This window comes from Lithobates pipiens, unplaced genomic scaffold, assembly GCF_037356315.1.
Source record: "Lithobates pipiens isolate NorthernLeopardFrog02 unplaced genomic scaffold, aLitPip1_a1.2 Scaffold_19, whole genome shotgun sequence".
In the NCBI taxonomy this organism is placed as follows: Eukaryota; Metazoa; Chordata; class Amphibia; order Anura; family Ranidae; genus Lithobates; species Lithobates pipiens.
Window position 1 is genome coordinate 35,590,126 of NW_027507764.1, and position 25,500 is coordinate 35,615,625.

The 25,500-nt window shown below is 47.3% G+C and overlaps 1 protein-coding gene and 1 non-coding gene across 3 annotated transcripts in view; one reads left to right on the forward strand and one right to left on the reverse strand.

The window, feature by feature from the left end:
* Positions 1-1,299: 1,299 nt before the first annotated feature.
* The window catches only part of LOC143995898 (protein brambleberry-like), a 56,400-nt gene continuing 32,199 nt past the window's right edge, over positions 1,300-25,500 (reverse strand). Inside the window, exons 5-12 of one of the 2 annotated variants that reach the window (XM_077490650.1) lie at positions 24,732-24,848; positions 22,867-23,046; positions 20,372-20,578; positions 14,374-14,521; positions 10,621-10,685; positions 9,412-9,590; positions 6,970-7,070; positions 1,300-1,938 (exon numbers count right to left, since the gene is read on the reverse strand). In XM_077490650.1, the coding sequence (XP_077346776.1) occupies positions 1,800-1,938; positions 6,970-7,070; positions 9,412-9,590; positions 10,621-10,685; positions 14,374-14,521; positions 20,372-20,578; positions 22,867-23,046; positions 24,732-24,848 (1,136 nt within the window). In that variant the 3' untranslated portion in view covers positions 1,300-1,799. Of the gene's footprint in view, positions 1,939-6,969; positions 7,074-9,411; positions 9,591-10,620; positions 10,686-14,373; positions 14,522-20,371; positions 20,579-22,866; positions 23,047-24,731; positions 24,849-25,500 lie in introns of both variants that reach the window. The other variant, XM_077490649.1, reaches the window with a different exon arrangement.
* Positions 18,332-18,403, forward strand: TRNAA-UGC (transfer RNA alanine (anticodon UGC)). The gene has a single exon. It is a non-coding gene; the product is annotated as a tRNA-Ala (tRNA).

A 25,500-nucleotide genomic window follows, 5' to 3' on the forward strand; every position in this document is an offset into this window, starting at 1 on the left:
CTGAAATGAGGAAGGGGGGGGGAGGAGGAGGAGGAGGAGATCTGAAATGAGGAAGGGGGGGGGAGGAGGAGGAGGAAGAGATCTGAAATGAGGAAGGGGGGGGAGGAGGAGGAGGAGGAGATCTGAAATGAGGAAGGGGGGGAGGAGGAGGAGATCTGAAATGAGGAAGGGGGGAGGAGGAGGAGATCTGAAATGAGGAAGGGGGGGGAGGAGGAGGAGATCTGAAATGAGGAAGGGGGGGAGGAGGAGGAGATCTGAAATGAGGAAGGGGGGGGGGGGAGGAGGAGGAGATCTGAAATGAGGAAGGGGGGGTGGGGAAGAGGAGATCTGAAATGAGGAAGAGGGGGGGGGGGATCTGAAATGAGGAAGAGGGGGGGGGATCTGAAATGAGGAAGAGGGGGGGGATCTGAAATGAGGAAGAGGGGGGGGGATCTGAAATGAGGAAGAGGGGGGGGGGGATCTGAAATGAGGAAGAGGGGGGGGGAAAGGAGATCTGAAATGAGGGAGAGGATCTGAAACGAGGAGGGGGGAGAGATCTGTAATGAGGAGGAAGGGGGGAGATCTGTAATGAGGAGGAAGGGGGGAGATCTGTAATGAGGAGGAAGGGGGAGATCTGTAATGAGGAGGAAGGGGGGAGATCTGTAATGAGGAGGAAGGGGGGAGATCTGTAATGAGGAGGAAGGGGGGAGATCTGTAATGAGGAGGAAGGGGGGAGATCTGTAATGAGGAGGAAGGGGGAGATCTGTAATGAGGAGGAAGGGGGGGGGGATCTGCTGATTTCTATCATCCGATCACATATACTGTTTTTTTTTCCTTGCATGCCCCCCTCTATCTACAGCAACTGCATGTGGAAGTGCACGTGTAGCGCACAGGGGGATTTACCATTAAATAAATCCCAATGTCTCATTTACAATAAAGAGCGGGCCTGCTCGCAGTCCTAGGACCCCTTTCACACTGGGCAGATTTCAGGCACTTTAGCGCTGAAATGACCGCTGCTTAATGCCTGAAAACCGCCTCCCATCCATTCCAGTGTTGCCTTTTCACACTGGGGGCGGTGCGTTTGCGGGACGTTCTGAAAAGTCCTGCAAGCGGCATCTTTGGGGCGGGTTGGGATCCTTGTATTTAGCGGTCCGAAAGCACTTTTACTGTTAAAGGGGCCTAAAATGAAAGACTTTGGTTCCTCTTCAAGGCATTCACTTGTCTGCAGGTGTCAAAAGCAGTTGAGATTTTATATTCCAGTAGCAAGGCAGAATCATTTTGCACAGACATCCATCATATATACAAGACATCACAAAAAAGGAATTTCTAAAGATTTATTATAAAATGTTTAGTACAGAAACACATACAATTGTACAATAAAATATGATAAATATCCCGTTGTGTAAAAGTGTCTGAAATAAATGTTCTACCTCCCTGCAGTCAGACGGTCAGATTGACAAAATGCATTCCTGAGACCCGAACCCCAAATATTACGCGTCCCGCTCACTCCAAAAGTCCGCCAATCTCGGTCCAGCTGCATGAGATGGGAGTCAAAAATCCCTTCCGACATTCAGTTGAATTAAATGAACATCGTAACAAATAAATAAAATATGACACTTTAATCCGCTGAACATCGCTGACTGATAAATTCACATTGTGGAATATTTGACCCCCGTCTTGTCCCGTGTGGCTGCAGAGAATGAGATTTCACACACCGAAAAGCAAAAAAAGTGCCAACCTGACCCAGCACAACCCAGTATTCAAGGCTTTGGTTGGATGCACCCCCTGGGGAGGTAAGTACAAGGTCTCGAGCGCCAGGCTCACTGTGCCGTGTAGGACGTCTGCCCTGAAGTATGAACCCGGCAAAACTCCTGGCCGCTGATGGCTTTGTTCCGGCATGGCTGGCCGACTCTGGTGATGGCCTGGCAGAACTGGCGTGGAGACATCGAAGAAACAGAGCTGGATGGGAGACAAAAGAAAAAAAACGGTGAAGCTAAAGAATTCCTCTGCACTTCTTTCTGGTCAGTGACACCCAAAATGTGAGCATCACGGCCAAGAAATGAGCAAAGGCCTGCAAAGGCAGTCTCCAGATTTCACGGATTAGTTCACCTTTTTTGGAACTAAACCCTCCTTTTCTGTTTAGCCAAGGAAGCCGCCATCTTCGCCTCTGATCTGCAACTGCCGTGGTTTCTGCACATGCGATCAGTTATAACACCGGCCATTTGACTGACAGTTTTGTTGACAGCACCAGCAATGCCAGGAATCAGTGGTGGCTGGCGCTAAACTTTTTTTTTGGGTTGGGGGCAAACCACCCCCCAGGTTCTCCACGGTCGCCCCCCCCCCCCCCCCTTCCACTTAACCTCCAAGCCTCACCCCCTTACAACATTCAGCTCCTCTGTGGCTTCCTCTGCTTCTCCTCCTAGCCAACCCCGATCCACCTCCTGTCTCCTACCGGCCAATTGGGACACCAGAAGACTTGATGGCTTTAGTTCTGCTTTAAGCCCAACTGAACTTTTAGATTAACACCTTTAAATCTATTCCATGTGCATCAGAAATGGTGTGCAAAGTCTAATCAGTTACAACTTTCCATAGTACTAACACTTGCTGACCAGGTCTTTTTTTTTGGAACCTTGTTTACAAGTTAGAGCCTTGGTTCACAATGGAGCGATTTGGCATGCGAATTGACATGTCAGGTTACCTGTTTAGAGTTACAGAGGAGCTCCAGCGCTAGTTAATTATTGCTCTCACTCCAACGATCACAGCGATACCTCGTTTTGTGGTTTGAATGCCGTTTACATATGCGGGTGCAACTTGCATATTACGGAGGGATGGGGCACTTTACATTTTTTTCCCCTTATTTTACTTTTTTATGATCACTTTTATTCTTATTACAAGGAATATAAACACCCTTTATAAATCAGGATGACAGATCCTCTTTATTGAGAGATCTGGGGTCAAAAAAGACCCCAGATCTGTTAGACCTTCATTGCTAAAATTAAAACCCCTGCTGCTGACTTAGTACATGAAGCATCGGCTATAGCCACAGAGTTCAGGGTGTTTTATCAGCAGCTATATAAGGTTCAACCAACTATAGAGGATCGCAGCACCCGGGAACATGGACCCCCAAGCTTCATTCCTGGGGGCTGGGTGATGCACCCCAACTCCATCAAGTCTCTACCCCTGTAGTTCCTACGCTACTTTTTGAAAGTTCAGGTACGACTTGCATAGACATCTGTGCATGATGTGGCAGAGTTCTTCCAAGTAGCACTACTTCAATGTTGGGATCGGTGTGACCGGGGGGGCTTACTGAAGGAGTAGTGGACGCTCGACTTTCAGCAGAAGTACCAAGTCAGTCAACAGTATTTTAAAGTGATTGTAGAGTTTTTTTTTTTTTTTAACAATATTATACTTGCCTCCTCTGTGCAGTTGGTTTTGCACAGAGCAGCCCAGATCCTCTTCTCGGGTACCTCTTTGCTGCCCCTGGCCCTTCCCTCATATCGAGTGCCCCCTCAGCCAGCAACTCTCTATGGGGGCACTCGAGCCATGTCAGAGCTCTGTGTATCCACTCAGACACGTAGCCCCGACCTGGCCCCGTCTTCTCCCCTGATTGGATGCCTTTGATTGACAGCCAGTGTCCTGGGATGGCTTAGACACTTGGACATCGCTGGAGAGAGAGGGACCTCGGGTAAGTAATTTGGGGGTGCTGTGGTTCTCTCTTAAACACCTTATATTAAAAAAATAAATAAAAATCTTTTGCCTCTACAACTCCTTTAACTTTGTGATAGACGAGCCCAACCCCTTTTACTGCTCAAGTCAATCCATCTTTTCCACGATTCCCTGAAATCAGCCTGGTGCCAAAGCCCTAATCTTGCACCACTGCAATCCAGTATGCAAACAGGCGACACACCGAAGACGTTCAACTCCAGGCAAGGTTTATTGCAATGACAGATCATGATTAAGTCCTGCTGTGGGTGAAACATGTTGGGGGCATAGCTCTGGGTGGGAATGGCGTGCTACCATTGCAATATGCAGACCAACGTGGGAAGAGAAGCGCTGAACCACAGCAAAAAAATTAAGATGGACCTCAGGCGACTTAAGAATTTAATCCATAGGGAGTAGAAATGTGAAATACCAACACAACCAGCAGCCTGGAAGCAGTCAAGCAGGAACCATAATAGACCGCTGATTTGACCTGAAGGGGCTAGACCCTGAAAAACATGTCTTTCCTGGCGGCCATACCATCCTCCCTGGTTCTTTCTGGCATAAGTGCCTCTGGGTCGGTCTCAGCAGCAGGTGGTATGCCCATAGTCCATGGATTTCCCTGACTCCCACCAGGCTGTGACGTCACTTCTGGGCGTCAGGCACAGCTCGAACAGCTGCCTAGTCCCGGTTTCCTAGGCTCGGGCTCATTCCATCCAGCAGCTCCAGCACCCAGGCTCCCAGACTCTTTCTTGCTGCGGTCCCGGTTTGGACCTCCTGCGGCAATCTTGTGATATCCTGCCTCGCAGCCGAGCCGTGTTCTGAGCCCCTGCATCATCCATGCGGCTCCATCCTCCAGATACTGTCAGCTCTGGTCTATTATGGTTCCTGCTTGACTGCTTTCAGGCTGCTGGTTGTCTTGGTATTTTACATTTCTACTCCGTATGGATTAAAATTCTTTAACTCACCCGAGGTCCATTTTCATTTTTTTGCAGTGGTTCATTACTTCTCTCTCTCTCTCATGTTAGTCTGTGTTGGATGGCAACATGTTTTATTTCATAATACAAGAGGTGTTTGAAATATGAACTATGGCTATACCAAGCCTTCGCATTCTTGGGGGCTGTCTAGAATGTAACAAGTTGCACATCAAAGCTTTTATAGCATATCAGAATATTCATCTGAAAGCAGCAAGACTGAACAAAAACTTGGCTCCTGACTGACTGGTGTGATAACGCTCTGCAAGCAAGCTTTAAAAAAAAAAAAAAAAAAAAAAAAAGGACCATGGCTGACAAGATGATTGATGAATGTCCTGCTACAGAAGATCAAAGGGCCAGCTAAGACTGAAGGACCCATGTCGCATAGCAATGATACATGAACGAATGCTGCCCCTAGAGGCCAATACAGCAGGACGGACAGAAATATATATTGAGGACTGCCACTTAACTACTTTTTCATTAGAAACCTAAATGGGCTGGCAATGGGGTTGGGTCTGGACGGTGTATGGATGAAGTTTAAAAAAAGTGACCACAGAAGGGAAGTCGTACTTTTCGCTCTTGGCTCGTGCCCGATGGCTCTGTTATCATCCTGAGCCCAGCTGATGAGACCGTGCCTAGGGGGGACAGCCTTGCAATAAGTATCTTTGATGTTCTTGTGTTATATGCTCTATAGTATTTTCAAGTTAGCATCTTCCTATTTTCTTGGGAAATAAATAAGACATTGTTTTATTAAGCAGTGTGTTTGTTTTCATAGCTAACCTTATATTATTGTGCCATCAACAGTTTCATAGTTTCATAGTTAGTAAGGTTGAATAAAGACACCAGTCCATCCAGTTCAACCTGAGTGAGTGTCTACAATAGACCCCATCCCTGTACATTGCACACTCACATTGGTCCCTACCCTCAAGGCGCCCACAATCCAAGGTCCCCATTCACATACTAGGGCCAATTTTGGACAGAAGCCAATTAACCTACCTGCATGTCTTTGGATTGTGGGAGGAAACAAAAGTACCCGGAGGAAACCCATGCAGGCACAGGGAAAACATGCAAACTCCAGGCAGGTAGTGTCGTGGTTGGGATTTGAACCAGCGACCCTTCTTACTGCTAGGTGAGAGTGCTAACCACTACACCACTGTGCCGCCAGTAACTATCAGAGTTTTATAGACTAGCCAACTATAGGAAGAGACAAATTAACACATATATGGACTAAATAGAGGGAACCCATAACCACCCTCGGATAATATTTTAGAATTTTATTTCAGTCTGCTTGGTTTTATCTAATCAGTCTGAGTTTGGAAGAGCAGCGGCCTCAGCTTAATCTCCTCCCACCACTTGGGCCATTGTCCTTGCGCCTGGATACAAATTTGGTTTATACCATTGCAATAACCCTTGGATGAAGTTGATGGTCTTTGGTGTGCAGTATGTTATTTGGCTATTTAAAGCAGGAACTATACTTTTCCCCAGCACTGTGGTGTCCTTGAGCTCCATGTATGCACCTGACATTCCAACCATCTGCTTCCAGGTATTGCTGTCCAGCTGTATTCATTGGCCGGGCTGGGATGTTGTCACTCCCACACATGTAGTAAAACTTGATGTACCTCTTGGGTCTTTCTGCCATCACTATGCCTATAGGAGAATACTGAAAGAGTGACCACAACAGTGGTTCTCAATTTATGAGCTAAAGAAGGGCTTCAAATGTGGCCCCTCACATCACTAAAGGGCCACTCAATGTTTAATATATGTAATACTGGAGAGCCGTGTCAAAGACTGCCGCCCTAATAGAGGAAATGAGGGTCAGAGAGTGAGGACGGCATACATTGTTGGTGGGGAGATGCTGCAGAAGACAACACGAAGCTGGGAAGATGTTACTTGAGGCTAGTAGAGATCAACGTCATCACCCTAATCCAGGGGTCTCAAACTGGCGGCCCTCCAGCAGTTTAAAAACTACAAGTCCCAAGAGGCATTGCAAGGCTGACAGTTACAAGCATGACTCCCACAGGCAAGGCATGATGGGACTTGTAGTTCTGCAACAGCTGAAGGGCCACCAGTTTGATTAGGGCAGGGGTCTCAATGTCCCAAGACTGCTGAGGTCCGCACATCATACCAAAGTGCCGCAGGTTGGGCACCAGGGGTCCACAATAAAAGGAATTCTTTAAAATTAGTTAAAAAGAGATAACTTATTCCTGCTCTCGGAGAGGTAAGTAGACCCATTAAAACTCCTTTCATCCACATTCAAAGTGGAGCTTCTGTATATTGGAGCTCCCAACTTACAGTATTAAAAAGACTTGATACTCACAGGTTACTGGACATTGAGCTGTTTAGACTGCAATTCTTCGACTCCGAAAGTGCATCGAATGCAGCACCCAGGTGTCTCTGGGGTATTCGGTCCTGCGCCACCTGCTGGTACAAATGATCATATGTTAAGGGTTACACCATAAATCCTGGATCACACAGCACTGACCGGCTCCTATTCCTGGCTATGCTATCTAGATGTTCCTCCATCACTGGAGAGGGAGATTCAATAGAATTTTGGCCTGTGATGAGTGACACCTAAGGAGCAGGCAAGTAGTTTATAAATCATGTTACTGCCACCGAAAAACTGGTCCAAATAGTGGCAGTTGGTGTTATATGGGCACTATTAAAGTTAAACATCGGGCACATATTAGAGTGTGCACCCCAAAGCCCAAATGCACATAAGTGTATGGATCTATAGAAGTTGATAAAAAATAATAAATATATATATATATATATATATATATATATATATATATATATATATACACACACACACACACACGTGAACAAGCCCTTAACTTTGTTTTCTACTTTTTAAATTCTTACATTTTATCCACAATGCTTTTTGGGGGTGGGGGGGGGGGGGTGGGGCTTTGATCAAAAAGACCCCTGAATTCTCACTTTTTAAGCAGAGAAAGGGACCGTGGAAACTTTCCACAGTTCCTCTCTGAAGCCTCATCTGCGCAGAAACATGAAGAGCTCTGCACAGCCTTCTTGTTATTCATAAACTGAAGCATAGTAAACACAGCTTATTATGCTTCAGTTATTAATGAACAGAGTGACTTGTACCAATCACTCTGTTCATTCAGAAAAGGCAGAGGCTAGTAAACATGGTTACCATCCCCTTCACCGCTCTCCATCCTGAAGATCCTCCTGTGTGTCTGTAGCAGCTGGCAGGAGAGGAGACAAGAGGAGGGAAGCCAGCAGTGCTGCGAGGGGGGGGGGGTCAGGCACCAATGCTAATGCACACGAGGTGATTGGGGTGTGCTTAGAAACACCCAGCACACCTTGTGTGCATGCCTATTGTCGGGCACAAGAATGCTCATTTAAAAATTATCCTCAATAGCACAAAGGATGTAAAATCCAATTTGTGCAATAAATGTTGTTACAAACCAGAAATTTGTAACGTAGCAATGACATCACTGTGCAGAGCAGAGCTGTGGGAGAAACCCAACAGGCTCCACCCAGCAGAAAATTCCAGGAGGGGGCGGAGACAAGACCAGTCACCCTGTACAAGGAAAGAGCAGCATTGAGCAGTCTTTGTGCAGGAGACTCCTGAAATTGAGGAAGAGTCTCAAACTGGATTACATCACAGATCTGGAAGGAATACACAAAGCACAGAGAGATTCAAGATGAATACAGATGCATGGATTTAGACTACATTTTCTTATCCTAGCGTTTAATGTTATTTAAAATATAATTATATATATATATATATATATATATATATATATATATATATATATATATATATATATATATATATATATATTATATATATATTTTTTTTTTAAAGAGAAGTTGAGAATTTTTTTAGGATTATACTTACCTAGGTGGATGCAGCATCAATCGGATGCTGCATCTGTCCCCCGCTGGTCGCTTGGTTCTCAGTGCTCCATGTGCAGAGAGCTGGTGACCGTCATTCACTGTTGTCTGCTCTGGAGTGCTGGGCTGTGGAGGGGGCGGATCGGCTGGCTAAGCCGCTCACCGAGAGGTCGAGTCGGATGACGGTCCAGCAATCTGGGCAGATCCCGACCACTTGGTCGCAATCTTTCCCCAGCCTGGGCTGGTTCTGCGACATCAGGTCACACAAGCTCAGAACGAATTGCACTTTTGTAATCCACAGGGGAAGTACAGCCAAACAAGCTTTGGCTGTACTTGTTAAGTGAGCTAAAAAAAAAAAAAAAATTCTAATGTGGTCTATACAAAAAATAAATAAAAACAAACGTGTAAAGATTTTCAGCAAAAATTGGTACGCACCATTTGCCACTCTTCTCTAACTTACCTCAAGGGCCACCACTGCCTGCACATAGAAGGGTTTGCCTGAAGTCTGGAGCCCCTGAGCAGCAATAAATCTTTAGGCTATCAGCCTCTAGTGGCTTTGCTTTTCAGTACAATGCCAAAAAATGGACAGCAACTGAGCATGTGCAGAGCAGGGTGAGACAGTATTACTGGATTTTAAACAGTATAGACACTTATTTGTAATGTTTTACATAGCGAAACCTGCAAAAGAGGCCAGCCTGAAGGGACTTAATTTACTGACTAAAGTTCCACTTCAAAACAACTTCTCAACTTTTTATTGCTCAACGAATCTGAAGCCTCAATAGATCAATAAAATCTCCTTCAGTAGTACACAGATTAAAGGCAAGATCCACCCAGGACCGTTATGTTAAGAATGTCAGGATTGCTCTACAGTGAAGTCCATCAGTGATCTACTACTCACCACCTTGGAGGGGCTGTCATATACCCGGAGGGATTTAGTGAGACTGAGTCGGCGAAGCTTCATAGCTGGTGTAGAATGACCAGGAGTCCTCAAACCATGCTGCACCTTCCAGTCTACGGGTGTCGGAGATGCGATGATTGACACATCTTTCACCAAAGAGTCATCACCCAGCACTGAATCTGCAAGATGAAGGGAAAAAAACCTCTAGGTACATCATATCAATTGCACATTCCAAATCCTTAAAGCATGTGTTAGGTGGAGTCTGTTGGGTGAGGCCATCTGCTAGTTTTAGATGGGTTATCGACTCTAGGGGGCGAGTGCTCTCTTCCTTGGTTCCCAGCTCTGCTACTGACCACCATGAGGGTATGGGCCCTTCCACTCCTCTTGATAGGAATTTAGAAGTCTAGAAATGATGGTTGAAGCTCCTTGTAACGGGCAAGGAAACCATTTAGAAAAGGAAAATGCCAAATGGAAATTGGTGGCTTCACTGACTGGCATCCACCAAATACTGAAAAAAGCATTTTCAGTAGGTCATCATTGGTAGCCCCCACCCCATGTCCATCAGTTCAACTGCTCCTTAGCCCTTGTACACACGGTCGGAGATTCCGACGGAATGTGTTCTATCGGACCGTTTTGTCCGATAATCCGACTGTGTGTGGTCTCCATCGGACTGTTTTACAACTTGTCCATAAAATTTTCCGACAAAATGCTCAGATGGACATACTCCGATCATGTGTAGCCTACTCCGACGGACAAAGTGCCACGCATGCTCAGATCAAATTCCTACACCAAAGCTATTGGCTACTAGCCTGAACGTAGTCCCGTCGTAACGAAATAACGTCACCACATTATGTACAATTGGATTTTCCGACAACTTTGTCCGACCATGTGCATGCAACAGTTTGACAAAATCCAACGGATTTGGTTGTCAGAATGTCCGACCGTGTGTACAAGGGCTTAGAGTTTTAGCACAATTTAAAGAAATTCACAGACACCATCGGCTAATGATGCCTGGCCATCTCTCATTTTACTGAAATCAGAGACTTCAAAACATACAGCAAAGTGGGAATAAAACCCCAAAGTCCTCATCTCTTGGTTTGCCCAGTCTGCCAGATTTACCACACTAGGTACATTTTAAGCCAGCTCGGGTTCCCTTTGAAATATAGGATGAATTCTATCAGATTTAAGCTCCAGGTTACCATTTCTCACCATCTAAAAAACTGTCATTCACCAACTTCTTCAGCTCCTCCTTCAGCAGTGTCTCCTCGAATGTCCTGACAAAACAGTAGTGGTACAATAAGCCAGTGATGGGCCAGGGGAATTTTTTCATGTTTACGATATTTATTCAGTTTCCCGACATTTACCAAGGTTAAAAAAACAAGGGAATGTAGGATATTTTAAATTTTCCTTCAAAAGTTGGTTTTCCATGTTCTATTGAAGGGGAGATCAAAGCAAAAACAGACCATACAGGAGGTCAGTCTTAATACAAAAGTCAACTGACCATTAACAGAGGTCATCAGTCCTATAAGGTCATCTCACCATTAGGATGGAGCTGCCATGACAGAGGAAGTTGGCAGCCCTAGTATAAGGTAATCTGTCCACTTGCATAGAGTAGCCATGGCAGTAGAGATCAGCAGTCCTTGTTCAAGGTGCTCCACCCACTAACATGGAGCAGCTTTGAAAAATTGGTGTCAGGAGTCCTAGTATAAGGTCATCTGACCACCAACATGGAACAGCCATGACAGAGGTCAGCAATCCAAGTGTCAGGTCCTTTACCACCAGAATGGAGCAGCCATGTCAGTAGAGGAGATTAACGGTCTTAGTTAAAGGTCACCCGGCCACTAACCTGATGCAGCCATGACAGTAGAGAAGGTCCACAATCCCATTATAAAGGTCATATCCATTAACAGAGTAGCCATGACAGTAAAGGATATCAGAAGTCCTAGCTTAAGGTCCTCTACCACCAACAAAGAGCAACCATAATAGTAGGGGAGGTCAACAGCCTTAACATAAGGTGATCTGACCATTACCACAGAAGCCATGGCAGTAGGGGGTCAGCAGTCCTAGTATAAGGTCATCTCACCATTAGGATTAGGGATGAGCGAACACCCCCTGGTTCAGTTCGCACCAGAACCTTCGAGCAGACCGAAAATTCGTACGAACTTTAGAACCCTATTAAAGTCTATGGGACTCGAACGTTCAAAATCAAAAGTGCTAATTTTAAAGGCTAATATGCAACAGACAACACCAGCAATAAGGGGTATCTTCAGGTGTATACTGTGCTGGTGGCACACAACACCCACTTTAACTCCTGCAGATGCCTGTATTAGAGAACACCAGCAAAAAAAGGGTAGATACAGGTGTATACTGTGCTGGAGGCACACAATACCCACTAACTCCTGCAGATGCCTGTATTAGAGAACACCAGCAAAAAAAAGGGTAGATACAGGTGTATACTGTGCTGGAGGCACACAACACCCACTTTAACTCCTGCAGATGCCTGAGAAAAGAACACACTGTACCTTGCCTATCTAGCTCTTTCCCTGCATGCCAGAACACACTACACAAGGCCGCCGTGCTGGCAGCCTTATATAGTGTGGGGCGTGTACTAAACCCCTTGATCTATAATTGGTCACAGGCATCCTGCCTGTGGCCAATTATGGCTCTCCTCGCTGCCGGTGCTGTGATTGGCCAAGTATGTGGGGTCACAGTGCATGCTTGGGCAATCATGAGCCAGCAATGCACTGATGGCCCAGTGCATTGTGGGCCGTTCGTGCCACATGAATTTGGTGAGAACTGTCCACAAAGTTCTGAATTCGCCAGACAGGCAAACGGCCCGTGTTAGAGTCGAACATGCGTTCGAGTTGAACACTGAGCTCATCCCTAATTAGGATGGAGCAACCATGACAGTAGAGATGGTTAACAGTTCTAGTATAAAGATCATCTGTCCACTAACATGGAACAACCAATACAAAAGGTCCGCAGTCTTAGTTTCAGGTCCTTTAGCACCGGTCTTTGCTCTTCTGCAGTCAGGGCAGCTTCCCCTCCTGCTCACCCCTTGTCCCAACCCTGAATCCTAGTAAAAGGTCACCTGGCCACTAACATGGTGTAGCCATGACAGAGAAGGTCAGCCATCCTATAAGGTCATCTCAACCATGGCAAAGGTCATTTCAACCATGGCAATAAAGGAGATCAGAAGTTCTAGTTTAAGGTCCTTGACTATCAACATGGAGCAACCGTGACAGTAGGGGAGGTCAGTCTTCATACAAGGTCATTTGACAGAGCAGTCATTGCAGTAGAGGTCAGCAGCCCTAGTATAAGGTCATCTCACCATTAGGATGGAGCAGCCATGACAGTTTAGCAGTCCTAGTATAAGGTCATCTATCCCTTAACGGAGTAACTATGACAATAGAGATCAACAGTCCTAGTTTAAGGTCGTCCACCACCAACATGGAACAGCTCTGACAGAGGGGGTCAGCAGTCCTAGTATTAGGTAATCTGACCACTGAACATGGAACAGCTATGACAGAGGTCAGCAGTCCAAGTTTCAGGTCCTTTACCACCAGCATGGAGCAGCCAAAACAGTAGAGGAGATCAACAGTCCTAGGTAAAAAGGTCTTCACCATGATGCAGTCATGACAGTAGAGAAGGTCAACCATCCTATTAAAAAGGGAATCTCACCATTAAACAGAGTAGCCATGACAGTAAAGGTTATCAGAAGTCCTAGTTTAAGGTCCTCTTCCACACACATGGAGCAACCATGACAGTGGGAGGTCAGTCTTAATACAAGGTCATCTGACCAATAACAGTAGCTGATTTTTGTAGAGGCCGGCGGTCCTAGTAGGTCATCTCACCAATAGGATGGAGCAGCCATGACAGTAGAGGTTAGCAGTCCTAGTTTAATGCCCTTCACAGAGGGGGTCAACAGTCCTAGTATGTCATCTGACCGCTAACCTGGAAAAGTCAAGACAATTATAGGTCAACTGTCTTAGTTTAAGGACCTTTACCACCAGCATTGACAGTAGAGGTGGTGGCAGTCTCAGTACAAGGTCATCTGACCAGTTTCTTTAGCTGACTGCATAGTTGGGTCATTTAGGTTCACCAATGACAGCCCGTTCACACCTGAACGTTTTGTAGCCCTACGCCTGAAGCTACAAAACGCTGGAGGGGAAAAAATCCATTATTCTCAATGGAGATGGTTCACATCTCCACTCCATGTCGCCTGAAGCTCAAACAAGTTCCAGACCCTTTTTTGTCGCGCGAATTGGGCTGATTTGGGCGTTTTCATTCCCATAGAAACGCTCAATTCGAGCGTTTAGCGCGACAACGAGCGTTTCTACGGGTGTTTTGACGCTGTATCTGCTCAAGAAAAAATAAGCAGATGAAAAATATTTTTCCTATTGGCTGAAAAAAAACGCCGAAGTTAAAAAACGCGCGTTGTAGTGTGACAAAACGCTCGTTGTCGCGCGACAAAACGCCGGTAAAAACGTTCAAACACGCTACGCTCAGGTGTGAATGCAGCCTGAATGTTGAAAATGTCTATGCTACACAGCAGACAGAGAAGGTCTCAAAGTATTCGTCTGACCAGAAAAAGTAGCAATCTCTTCAACAAAATAGAAGTTGCTGCATACTCAGCTTGGTCAGCCAAGGTGGCTATTTTAAAACAATGCATTTGATGACGAACAATGACACAAGAAAGTAATGACAGAAGAAAATGGCAATCACCAGCAAGTTAGGTGTACGTGGATGGAAAAAATGTATTGCAACTGAACAAGACTACCCAGTATTTGTAGGGAATTGCACCTCCCCTGCAAGCACCTTGACATGAGGCTTTAGCATTATGTTTGGAATTCTATGCAACAAAGTCCTCTTCAAAATGTTAGAAACATGACTTGGGTAGGTCCCTTTTTTCTTGCTAGTCAAACTAAGTGTTCAGGCCATAATGTTGGTGCAGCCTCTTACTTCTCTGGTGTGGAGCTGAGGAACCCTTTCTCCTTCTCTTTGGAAGCCCCAAACTTGGGAAGAGGTTCAGCAAAAGGAAGGGCAGGGCAATGCTTTCGATTTTTCACCTTCACGAGGCAGCAGATAAAGTTCAGCAACATCCAGTGACCTACAAAAAAAAAAGAAAAGAAAAGGAACCAGTCACCTCTCAGACTATAAAGAATGGATATATCAGTAGACCAGATAGAAGTCCATGGAAGTCTACAATCTGGTACAAAGAACTGACAGAAATATTCCTCACATTGGGCCAATTAAAAATAGTATTTTTTGCATTATCAGAAAATCCTATTCTTTGAATCCATTGAAGGGACACAGGAAGACCAATTTCCATGTCATACAGACACCTACAAGAGGATTGGAGACTGGCAAACAATTGTAGGCCAGTCCAGGATGATCCTTCCTACTGCCAGCATGCCTCGGTTTTGTGGCAAGCAGTACTAAACGCATCATAAACTGAGGGCTGGGAGGGTTGGGCCCATGTCCCTCAGAAGATGATTTTACATTGAGTACACAAATCCTATTTTTTTGATCACCATTGCGGGACACCAAAATTAGTCCAACTGAGGGGTAGGCAACACCCCTTAGCCCTTGTACACACGGTCGAAGATTCCGACGGAATGTGTCCTATCGGACCATTTTGTCGGATATTCCGACTGTGTGGTCTGCATCGGACTGTTTCCGTCGGAATATCCGACGGACCAAGTTTTCCAACTTGCCGGTAAAATTGTCCGATCATGTGTAGCCTATTTCGACGGACAAAGTGCCACGCGTGCTCAGATCAAGTTCATAGACCAAAGCTATTGGCTACTAGCCTGAACGTAGTCCCGTCGTAACGAAATAACGTCATCACGTTATGTACAATCGGATTTTCCGACAACTTAGTCCAACCGTATATATGCAACATCACTTCCGGACCTCTTCCGGAATTAATCCGTCGGAATTACTCCAACGGATTTGGTCGTCGGAATCTCCGACCGTGTGTATAAGGGCTTAGACATCTGACAAGAGCCCTCGCCAACTGCTTTCTCGCCATGAACCCGTTTAACCCAAAATGAGGGTGCCTTGAGAACCCAACAGGGAAAACACTTTGGTGAATACTTGATGTGCAGACGAGAGGCCCAGAGGCAGGGCCATGAATTGGGAGTAAAGGGGCTCAATAGTAAAGGCAAAGAAAAGTTCCTGATGTGTTGCAATGATGGGGACATGCAAGTAAGCATCTTTAATGTCTACAGAGGCCAAAAAGTCTCCCTGGTGACAATGACAGATCTGGTGAATTTCTGGACCTGAAGGCCTCTTGTACACTGTTGCCTAAAAACTCTTATGCCGCGTACACACGGTCGGAATTCCGGCCAGAAAAAGACCGAATGAGAGCTTTTCATCGGAAAATGCGACTGTGTACACTCCATCGGAATTTAGCTGTCCGAATTTCCGCCAGCCAAAAATTGATAGCATGTTCTCAATTTTCCAGAAGGAAAAACTTTCCATCGGTAATTCCGATAGTGTGTATGCAATTCCGACATTTCAAAAAAATGACGCATGCTCAGATTCAACTACGAGACGGAAGCTATTGGCTACTGGCTATTGAACTTCCCTTTTCTAGTTCCGTCGTACGTGTTGTATGTCACCGCGTTCTAAACTATCGGAATTTGGTTTGACCGTGTGTAGGCAAGACAGCTTGAGCGGAATTCCGTCGGGAAAACCATCAGAGCTTCTTCCAATGAGAATTCCGTGTTCATGCGGCATTACTCATCTAAATGTAGCCCATTGTTTTAAATGCCGAGTACACATGTGCTATGTATAGAGTCATGGTCAGTATTTTATGCACAAATATCCATGTACACAGAAAATATTCATGTAAAGAGGTTAAAACATTTAGTGCTAGAATTTTGTTTACTCGTGTACACACAAATACATGCAAGAAATCTTGGCCAGGAATATGGATGTCCAATCATCAGTACCACGTGCAAGTACCTAAATGAGTTAAGAGCTTTGAGATCCAAAATGGTGGAAAAATGCCCTTTGGGTTCGGTTACAATGAACGGGTTGGCACAAAAGCCCCGAAACCATTCTGCTACAAGAGATGGGGCAATGACAACTTGATCCAGAAGACCTGAGAAAACTATTGAGAGCAGTTATTTATGCAGCAACACAGGATGTTTGGACAGCATGGAATGAGATTCCAGTTTATAGCCCTGGGAGACCAGTTCTGATTGAGAGGGTATCCCCCTTGAAACCCATCCACATCTGCAGAGCTGTGTGGCATCTTCCTAGTATACAATAAGTATGCATAGTGGTTCTGCATTTGGATATTTGTTGAGCATGCCCTTTTTTGTTTGTGAGTATAATTACCCATTTCCCCTTTTCTAATAAACCATATCTAGAGATAATACACTAGGCTAGTGCATCATCTTTGTTCTTTTAACCAAAAGAGATGAAAGTTGTCCAGGCCTCCAAAAAGGTTAATATCCCCCTCGATCTGATAAGTGGGGACACACCTTTATGCAGAAAAGGATTTATCTGACCATTTGGCAGTATCGAGCATAGGTGTGCTCAGCCTATTGCATTAGAGTGTGCAGACGAAAGCTCAAACACACATGCATGTATAATATACACATACATCACCAAAAGTATTGGGACACCTGCCTTTACACATACATGAAATTTAATGACATCCCAGTCTTAGTCCGTAGGGTTCAATATTGAGTTGGCCCTCCCTTTCCAGCTATAACTGCTTCAACTCTTCTGGGAAAGCCGTCCACAAGGTTTAGCAGTGTGTCTATGGGAATGTTTGACCATTCTTCCAGAAACGCATTTACGAGGTCAGGCACTGATGCTGGACGAGAAGGCCTGGCTAGCAGTCTCCACCTGAATTCATCCCAAAGGTGTTCTATCATGTTGAGGTCAGGACTCTGCAGGCCAGTCGAGTTCCTCTACCCCAAACTCGCTCATCCATGTCTTTATGGACCTTGCTTTGTGCTCTGGTGCGCAGTCATGTTTGAACAGGAAGGGGCCGTCCCCAAACTTCCCACAAAGTTGGGAGCATGAAATTGCCCAAAATGTCTTGGTATGCTGACGCCTTAGTGTTCCCTTCACTGGAAGCCCAACCCCTGAAAAACACCAAGACGATTTGGACCAGTGCACAAAGCAAGGTCCATAAAGACACACTCAGATCTCTCTATACACACTTACAGAATAAAAAAAAATATATAATATACATATATACACACACACACACACACACACACACACACACGCATAATTTTCTTTAAGGGTCAGTTCACACCACATGCAGTCCAGTGCGTTTTTGTTCTGCATCAAAAACGCATGGAAAGATGGTCATATGGTTTCCAATGGCAAAGTTCACACCAGTGCAGTCAGTTCCAGAGAAAAAAAAGTAGAACATGCTACATTTTCCTGCACTGGAACACAGTAAAAATGCATCAAAAACTCTGGAATGCATAAAAAATGCATCACACACACTAGACCAGGGATATGCAATTAGCGGACCTCCAGCTGTTGCAGAACTGCAAATCCCATGAGGCACAGCAAGACTGACACCCACAAGCATGACATCCAGACCATGATGGGACTTAGTTTTGCAACAGCTGGCGGTCCACTAATTGCATATCCCTACACTAGACCGTAGTATAGTTAAAAAAAAAAAAAAAAAAACACCTAGAACGCAGCCGGAAACGCATCAAAACTGCACCGAACACATTAAAAATGTACATGCAGAAAGGAGAATGGGATAAATATCTAAAGAGGACTCAGGAGAAAGGACTTTCTGGGTAATTCTAGTATGCACAGGTGAGTCAGCACTAACATGCAACACACCCAGTAGGTGGGGCACGCCGTGTCATGTGAAGAGGGACGGCTGTGCAATGACCATACATTCCTTCGATGGTTGAAACCTCAGGCAGGGGATGTAGCTCAGTGGTAGAGCGCATGCTTTGCATGTATGAGGCCCCGGGTTCAATCCCCGGCATCTCCACTTATTGCTGCTCTATTGTAGCTTTCCCCTTCAACACCAGGGGCCTCACAGGGGAGATCTCAATCTCTTGCCACGGAGATTTAACCACTTGCTGGTAGACACTTCTCCGTGCTCCATGTGATATATAGTAGTGGCTATATGATTTTTGAGGGGGGTGGGGCACGCCTATTCTGGCACTCCTCTCCATGTAAAAATCATGTTTTCGCTAGAAAATTACTCAGAACCCCCAAACATTATATATATTTTAGGAAAGACCACAAGGAATAAAATGGCGGTCGTTGCAACTTTATGTATTACAGTATTTGTGCAGCAATTTTTAAAAAAAATTTTTGGGTAAAAATATATATATTTTTTATTTCATAAAAACACTTGAGTTAGCCCAATTCTTTTATATGTCAAAGATGTTACGCCGAATAGATACCCAACAGGTCACATTTTCGCTCTGTCGCAGTTCACAAATGTGGGCGCTATCTTTGCTTCTGCGTGCAAGCACATGGGGATGAGGGGCACAGTAAAAAGAAATTTTACACCTTCCCTTTTAAAAAAAAAAAATATTTTTATCACTTATTCCTATTACAAGGAATGTAAATATCCCTTGTAATAGGAATAGTGCATTGATGGTGAACCTTGGCAGCCCAGATGTTTTGGAACTACACTGCAGAGTGCATGAGCATCATGGGAAATGTAGTTCCAAAACATCTGGGGTGCCAAGGTTCACCATCACTGGAATAGGGCATGACAGGTCCTCTTTGGAGCTTGGAAAAACAATCACGCAGCTAAAACAGTGCCACAGTGGAGAGCTGTGGGACGGGAAGCGCGGGTCAGGCGATGGCTCCTGTGTCCTCTGTGCGTCTCCTGTTCGCTTCTACTAGCTGGCCAATGGGACCGCCTGTTCCTTCAGCCAAACAGGTGGCCGGTATTAGACCCACGCCTCTTAATTGGCAGAGAGGTAGTTCAGCGTTAGAAAAGCAAATACCGATTTGCTTTTCTAACATGCCTGTGTGGACTGCGAGCGCCATGCTCTGCACTCCGCGTCAACCTTTTTTGAAAAAAATTATAAAATAAAAACATGGATAGATTCATGCAATGCAATAATCTATCCATTTGTCACATAGGGGGCGGCGTCCGCGCACCATTAATAGACGGGCCCTGCACTGAACACGGCTTTGTACATAGGATACTTGTTTTCCCATTTTCAATAAATTTGCAAAGATTTCAAACTTTTCATTGGAGTATTGTCTGTAGAATTTTGAGAAAAAGAATGAATTTAATCCATTTTGGAATAAGGCTGTAACATAACAAAATGTGTGAAAAAAAAAAAATAATAATAATAAAAAAAAAGGGACCGAATACTTTCCAGAAGCACTGTAAGGCCTCTTTCACAGGAGCGGTGTCGGCGGTAAAACTGCGCTATTTTTAGCGCCGCTTTACCGTCATTTTTTTGGCGCTATGCGGCTGCTAGCGGGGCGGTTTTAACCCCCGCTAGCGGCCGAAAAAGGGTTAAAACCGCCCGCAAAGTGCCGCTGCAGCGGTGCTTTGTCGGCAGTATAGCCTCACTGCCTCGTTGATTTCAATGGGTAGATACAGTGAATATACCGCTCCAAAGATGCGGCTAGCAGGACTTTCACCGCCCTGCCAGCACACCGCTCCAGTGTGAAAGGGGCCAGATTTTTTCAGGCGCTATACAGGCGATATTTTTAGCGCTGTAGCGCCTGAAAAACGCTCCAGTGTGAAAGGGGCCTAACTGTCCTAAACAGCTCGGTGCACCATGCAGCCCCCACAGCTGTCAGACTTTTACAGGCAGCCTGCAGCAGGGCTGGGTGGTGGACCTGTAGCTTCCATCTGCAACTACACTTGGGACCTTACACGCCGGGGCTAAATGCACAATATGCACAAAGCCTTACACTACTTTAGTGCTCCATTCCTGAATTGACACATCTGAATGCACCGCTGTCCATCCATACTCACCAATCAGCGTGCACACCAGCAGAACAGTCAGAGACCGGAAGTCCAGAGACCTCTGCTGGTTGAGCTCTGACAGTGCATTGATTACAATGAGAACTGATAGCACAGCCCGGGAAAAGGCAGGTGTCTGCAGGAAGGTCATCAGGAAAGCCAGGAGAAGGAAATAGGCCCCGTGAAGTACACATGTGTGGATGGCATTCAGATTCCCTCCTGGAATAGTGTGGATATAATACACAATGATTATACAAGACAGATCTTAAAGGTTTATGTATCACTTTCTATACGTTACAGGTGGGAAACATGTAGCTTGACAGGTAAGGCCCCTTTCACACGTATGCGACTTGGGACTACAAAGTCACATGACAAGTCGTACCCCATGATTTCCAATGAGTATCGTTCATATCTGTGCAACTTCAAAATAGTCCAACTACTTTGGTTCCGACTGATGCGACTTGAGATCTATTGACCTCAAGATTACACAGGCATTGCTTAAAGTCATGGCAAAATCCCACGATTTAGGTCGCACAAGTGTGATAGGAGCCTAAAGGTTTCTCCATTCAAAAACAAATTTGTATATTAGTTATGCATAGTACCTTTAATCCACATTGACATCATGGCCATATTTTACCTCCAGTCATATCCCTGTTGTGCCATACATGTCTGGTGAAGGGCTGACAACTGGGTGGCAGGTCATTTTATTTCCTGGTTGGAGGGCTTAAAACAAGAATGCATATTGCACAGTACAATGTGGGGGGGGGGGGGGGGTCAGGAGGGCACACCGGACAGCGCGCAAAAAGGGGGGGGGGGATCCGGAGGGCACACCGGACAGCGCGCAAAAAGGGGGGGATCCGGAGGGCACACCGGACAGCGCGCAAAAAGGGGGGGATCCGGAGGGCACACAGGACAGCGCGCAAAGGGGGGGGGGTCCGGAGGGCACACAGGACAGCGCGCAAAGGGGGGGGGGGGTCCGGAGGGCACACAGGACAGCGCGCAAAGGGGGGGGGGTCCGGAGGGCACACAGGACAGCGCGCAAAGGGGGGGGGGTCCGGAGGGCACACAGGACAGCGCGCAAAGGGGGGGGGGTCCGGAGGGCACAGGACAGCGCGCAAAGGGGGGGGGGGGTCCGGAGGGCACACAGGACAGCGCGCAAAGGGGGGGGTCCGGAGGGCACACAGGACAGCGCGCAAAGGGGGGGGTCCGGAGGGCACACAGGACAGCGCGCAAAGGGGGGGGTCCGGAGGGCACACAGGACAGCGCGCAAAGGGGGGGGTCCGGAGGGCACACAGGACAGCGCGCAAAGGGGGGGGTCCGGAGGGCACACAGGACAGCGCGCAAAGGGGGGGGGGGTCCGGAGGGCACACGACAGCGCGCAAAGGGGGGGGGGGTCCGGAGGGCACACGACAGCGCGCAAAGGGGGGGGGGGTCCGGAGGGCACACGACAGCGTGCAAAGGGGGGGGGGGGGTCCGGAGGGCACACGACAGCGTGCAAAGGGGGGGGTCCGGAGGGCACACGACAGCGTGCAAAGGGGGGGGGTCCGGAGGGCACACGACAGCGTGCAAAGGGGGGGGGGGGTCCGGAGGGCACACGACAGCGTGCAAAGGGGGGGGGGGGGTCCGGAGGGCACAGGACAGCGTGCGGGGGGGGGGGGTCCGGAGGGCACAGGACAGCGTGCGGGGGGGGGGTCCGGAGGGCACAGGACAGCGTGCGGGGGGGGGGTCCGGAGGGCACAGGACAGCGTGCGGGGGGGGGGGGTCCGGAGGGCACAGGACAGCGTGCAGGGGGGGGGGGGGGTCCGGAGGGCACAGGACAGCGTGCGGGGGGGGGGGGTCCGGAGGGCACAGGACAGCGTGCGGGGGGGGGGGGTCCGGAGGGCACAGAACAGCGTGCGGGGGGGGGGGGGTCCGGAGGGCACAGAACAGCGTGCGGGGGGGGGGGGGGTCCGGAGGGCACAGAACAGCGTGCGGGGGGGGGGGGTCCGGAGGGCACAGAACAGCGTGCGGGGGGGGGGGGGTCCGGAGGGCACAGGACAGCGTGCGGGGGGGGGGGTCCGGAGGGCACAGGACAGCGTGCGGGGGGGGGGGGTCCGGAGGGCACAGGACAGCGTGCGGGGGGGGGGTCCGGAGGGCACAGGACAGCGTGCGGGGGGGGGGGGTCCGGAGGGCACAGGACAGCGTGCGGGGGGGGGGGGTCCGGAGGGCACAGGACAGCGTGCGGGGGGGGGGTCCGGAGGGCACAGGACAGCGTGCGGGGGGGGGGGGGTCCGGAGGGCACAGGACAGCGTGCGGGGGGGGGGGGGTCCGGAGGGCACAGGACAGCATGCGGAGGGGGGGGGTCCGGAGGGCACAGGACAGCATGCGGAGGGGGGGGGGGGGGGATGTAGCCTGCAAGTCAGTAAGCCAGATATCTAATGGCACACTGGGACTTACGAGTCTTCCATTGTTCTAGTGTGCCAAAGAAACCTCGAACTTGCAGAAAGGATGTGACGGTGGACACTCACCTGCCCAGCTTACGAAGCCTTGTATGTAACTCAGCCTGTGCTCCACGCTGTGCTGCATGTGGTCCATGACGTACAGCACCGTGCTCAGACTCTGGTTCATACGATGAAGTTTCTCCATCAGTACATTATAGTACTCGGCACTTCTGTTCTGATAGGCCAGAAAGAGGGCCAGGTTCGACTCTGTGCAGACAAACAGGAACTGTAAAGCCTGGCATTACCGCTAATAACTATCACCTATCAAGCTGTACTCTGGGGAAAGTCAGTTCAAGTCTTAATTTCTGCACTCACATCTACAGAACCTCTGGTCAGACCAAGAGAAACTAGGATAAGGAGCCAGAACTCCATTTTACCAAAAGGGACACAAAGTGGAAAGTATCACAGTAGCACAAAGTAGGGTCTCCTGGAGGCCAATATGCCAGGAGGTTTATAGCCCAGATACTTTCTAAGTACAGAGCCATTTATCCAACTGTCCATCCAGAACTGCCCAACTATTCAACCACTTCTAACTTCGATACAGCTTATTGTCCTCTAAGCCAGGCTTCCCTATTTAGCACAGGCAATGATCCTAAAACAGCTGTACGCAAGCGGACATAACTATAATGGGAGAGAAGCCAACTGTGTGCTATATGTCCACATCCTAGCAAGTCTTACAACTATGAACAGAATATATAGTCATGGACTTTGTGTCGAGAAATTGAGTATCAAAAACAAACAAGTACCCTTAAAAAAAGATGCATCGGTTACCCGCCGTCTACACCGAGAACCCAGCTATCGAGCACTGCCGATGGCTCGGTTCTTGCACCTCCGAGTGGAGAGCTGCTGACTGTCAGTCAGCAGCTCTCCGATCTGCCTCATTGCACTTATTGGAGTGCTAAGCTGTGGAGGGGCAGGAGTGGCCATCTCAGGCTCTCAGCGGCTCACTGAGAGGCTGAGACTGGCATCAGTCCACCTGGCGGATCCAGACTGTCTTGATGAGGCGGTGTCTGGACTGATTTCTGTGATGTCAGCAGAAAACAGCTCACTAGAGAGCAAAACATTGCACTCCTGTGACCCATAGGAGAAGCCCAGGCAAACAATCTCAGGCTGGATTGTCTTTAAACATTAAAAATGACTCCACATAGGTGTTCACAACATGCAGATTCCAATGACAGTTCACATGTGGACTTGACATGATTTGGAGATCCCTTCAGGAGCACATGCGACAGAATCCATACACTGGAACCCATACCTAATCTTTAATAGAGTAATATCAGCCAGTAGGGTAGACTGGAATTCATAGCGTATGTTGCCCATTTGGCTTACTCATTTGCACCTCTATGGGCAAACATACAATACATATGTTTTGAATTCCAGTCTACCCTACTGGTTGATATTACTCTATTAAAGATTAGGAGTGGGTCCCAGTGTACCGATTATGTCACATGTGCTCCTACAGCAGGGGTAGGCAACCTGAGGCCCTTCAGCTGTTGTAAAACTACATTTCCCATGAGGCATTGCAAGGCTGGTAGTTACAATTATTCCCAGAGGCATGATGGGACTTGTAGTTCAACAGCTGGAGGGCCCCAGGTTGCCTACCCGTCTTACAGGATTCTCAAAACGCGTTGAGTCCACATGTGAACTGTAATCGGAATCTTTGCATGCTGTGAACCCCTATGTGGAGAGCAATTTTAATGTTGTGTAAGATTTTTAATGGTAGAAATCATTTTTATGGTGCTCAGTTTCTCTTCTATATGTCCACACAAAGTCCATGACTATATATTCTGTTCATAGTTATGCAAGCTGACATAAGTGATAGTTTCTGATGGCTGGCTATGTTGGCTATGTTGGCTCTGTTTCACATGGAATGCGGGAACCAGAAAACTCACCAATTTTGAAGTAGACCTCCTGGGATCTAGTTCGGACCTCGGAAAGATCAGCTAGGATGGCCTTGTGTCCCTCATGTAGCTCAGTATCCTGTTCTGCCAGATGACTGCTCACATTCTCTGTAGGAGTGATTAAGAAAAAAAAAAGCCAAACAGATGAATTTCAACAAGGACCGATGCAGTACGATCATGGGTGTTAAAATGCAAAATAAGGAATTACCCATTTGTATGGACCACCCAGCTACTCTGATAAGAATTTTGAGGGAGAACATGCATATTACGCTGCATTGCCTGGTTCATGCTCCCCACCTCAAGGATTTCTTCCCAAAAGATTTAACTTCTTATGGATCAACTATGTAGGTGCCCTGCACCAAGCTGCAGCTTCCATGACCAAAATAGTTTTTTGCAGCTATGCTGTAGCCAACCCAAGCTTTGTTTAGGTTTTTTGTGTTCATTGGGTTTGTCCCAAGCACAGGGGATCAATTACTTCTGCCTGCTGAGTGTTCTTCGGTAATTACAGTGAGAATTTACAATGTATTGGATTATGAATATTTATTCTGGCTTGACCCATCACTGGGGAGGGTTATTCCACTGATAAGTTTTGAAGTAGTGAGGTCCTTTCCTTTGAGGCTGCTGCCTAAGGATACAGCTGAGAAGGGTCCTCGTCTCTCAAGGCCCTCTCCCTGGGGATGAAAGCTGTGAGATGTGCATTGCCTCCTGGGCTGTCTGCTTGGGCATGAAAGCTGAGAGACTTGCATTGCCTCCTGGGCCC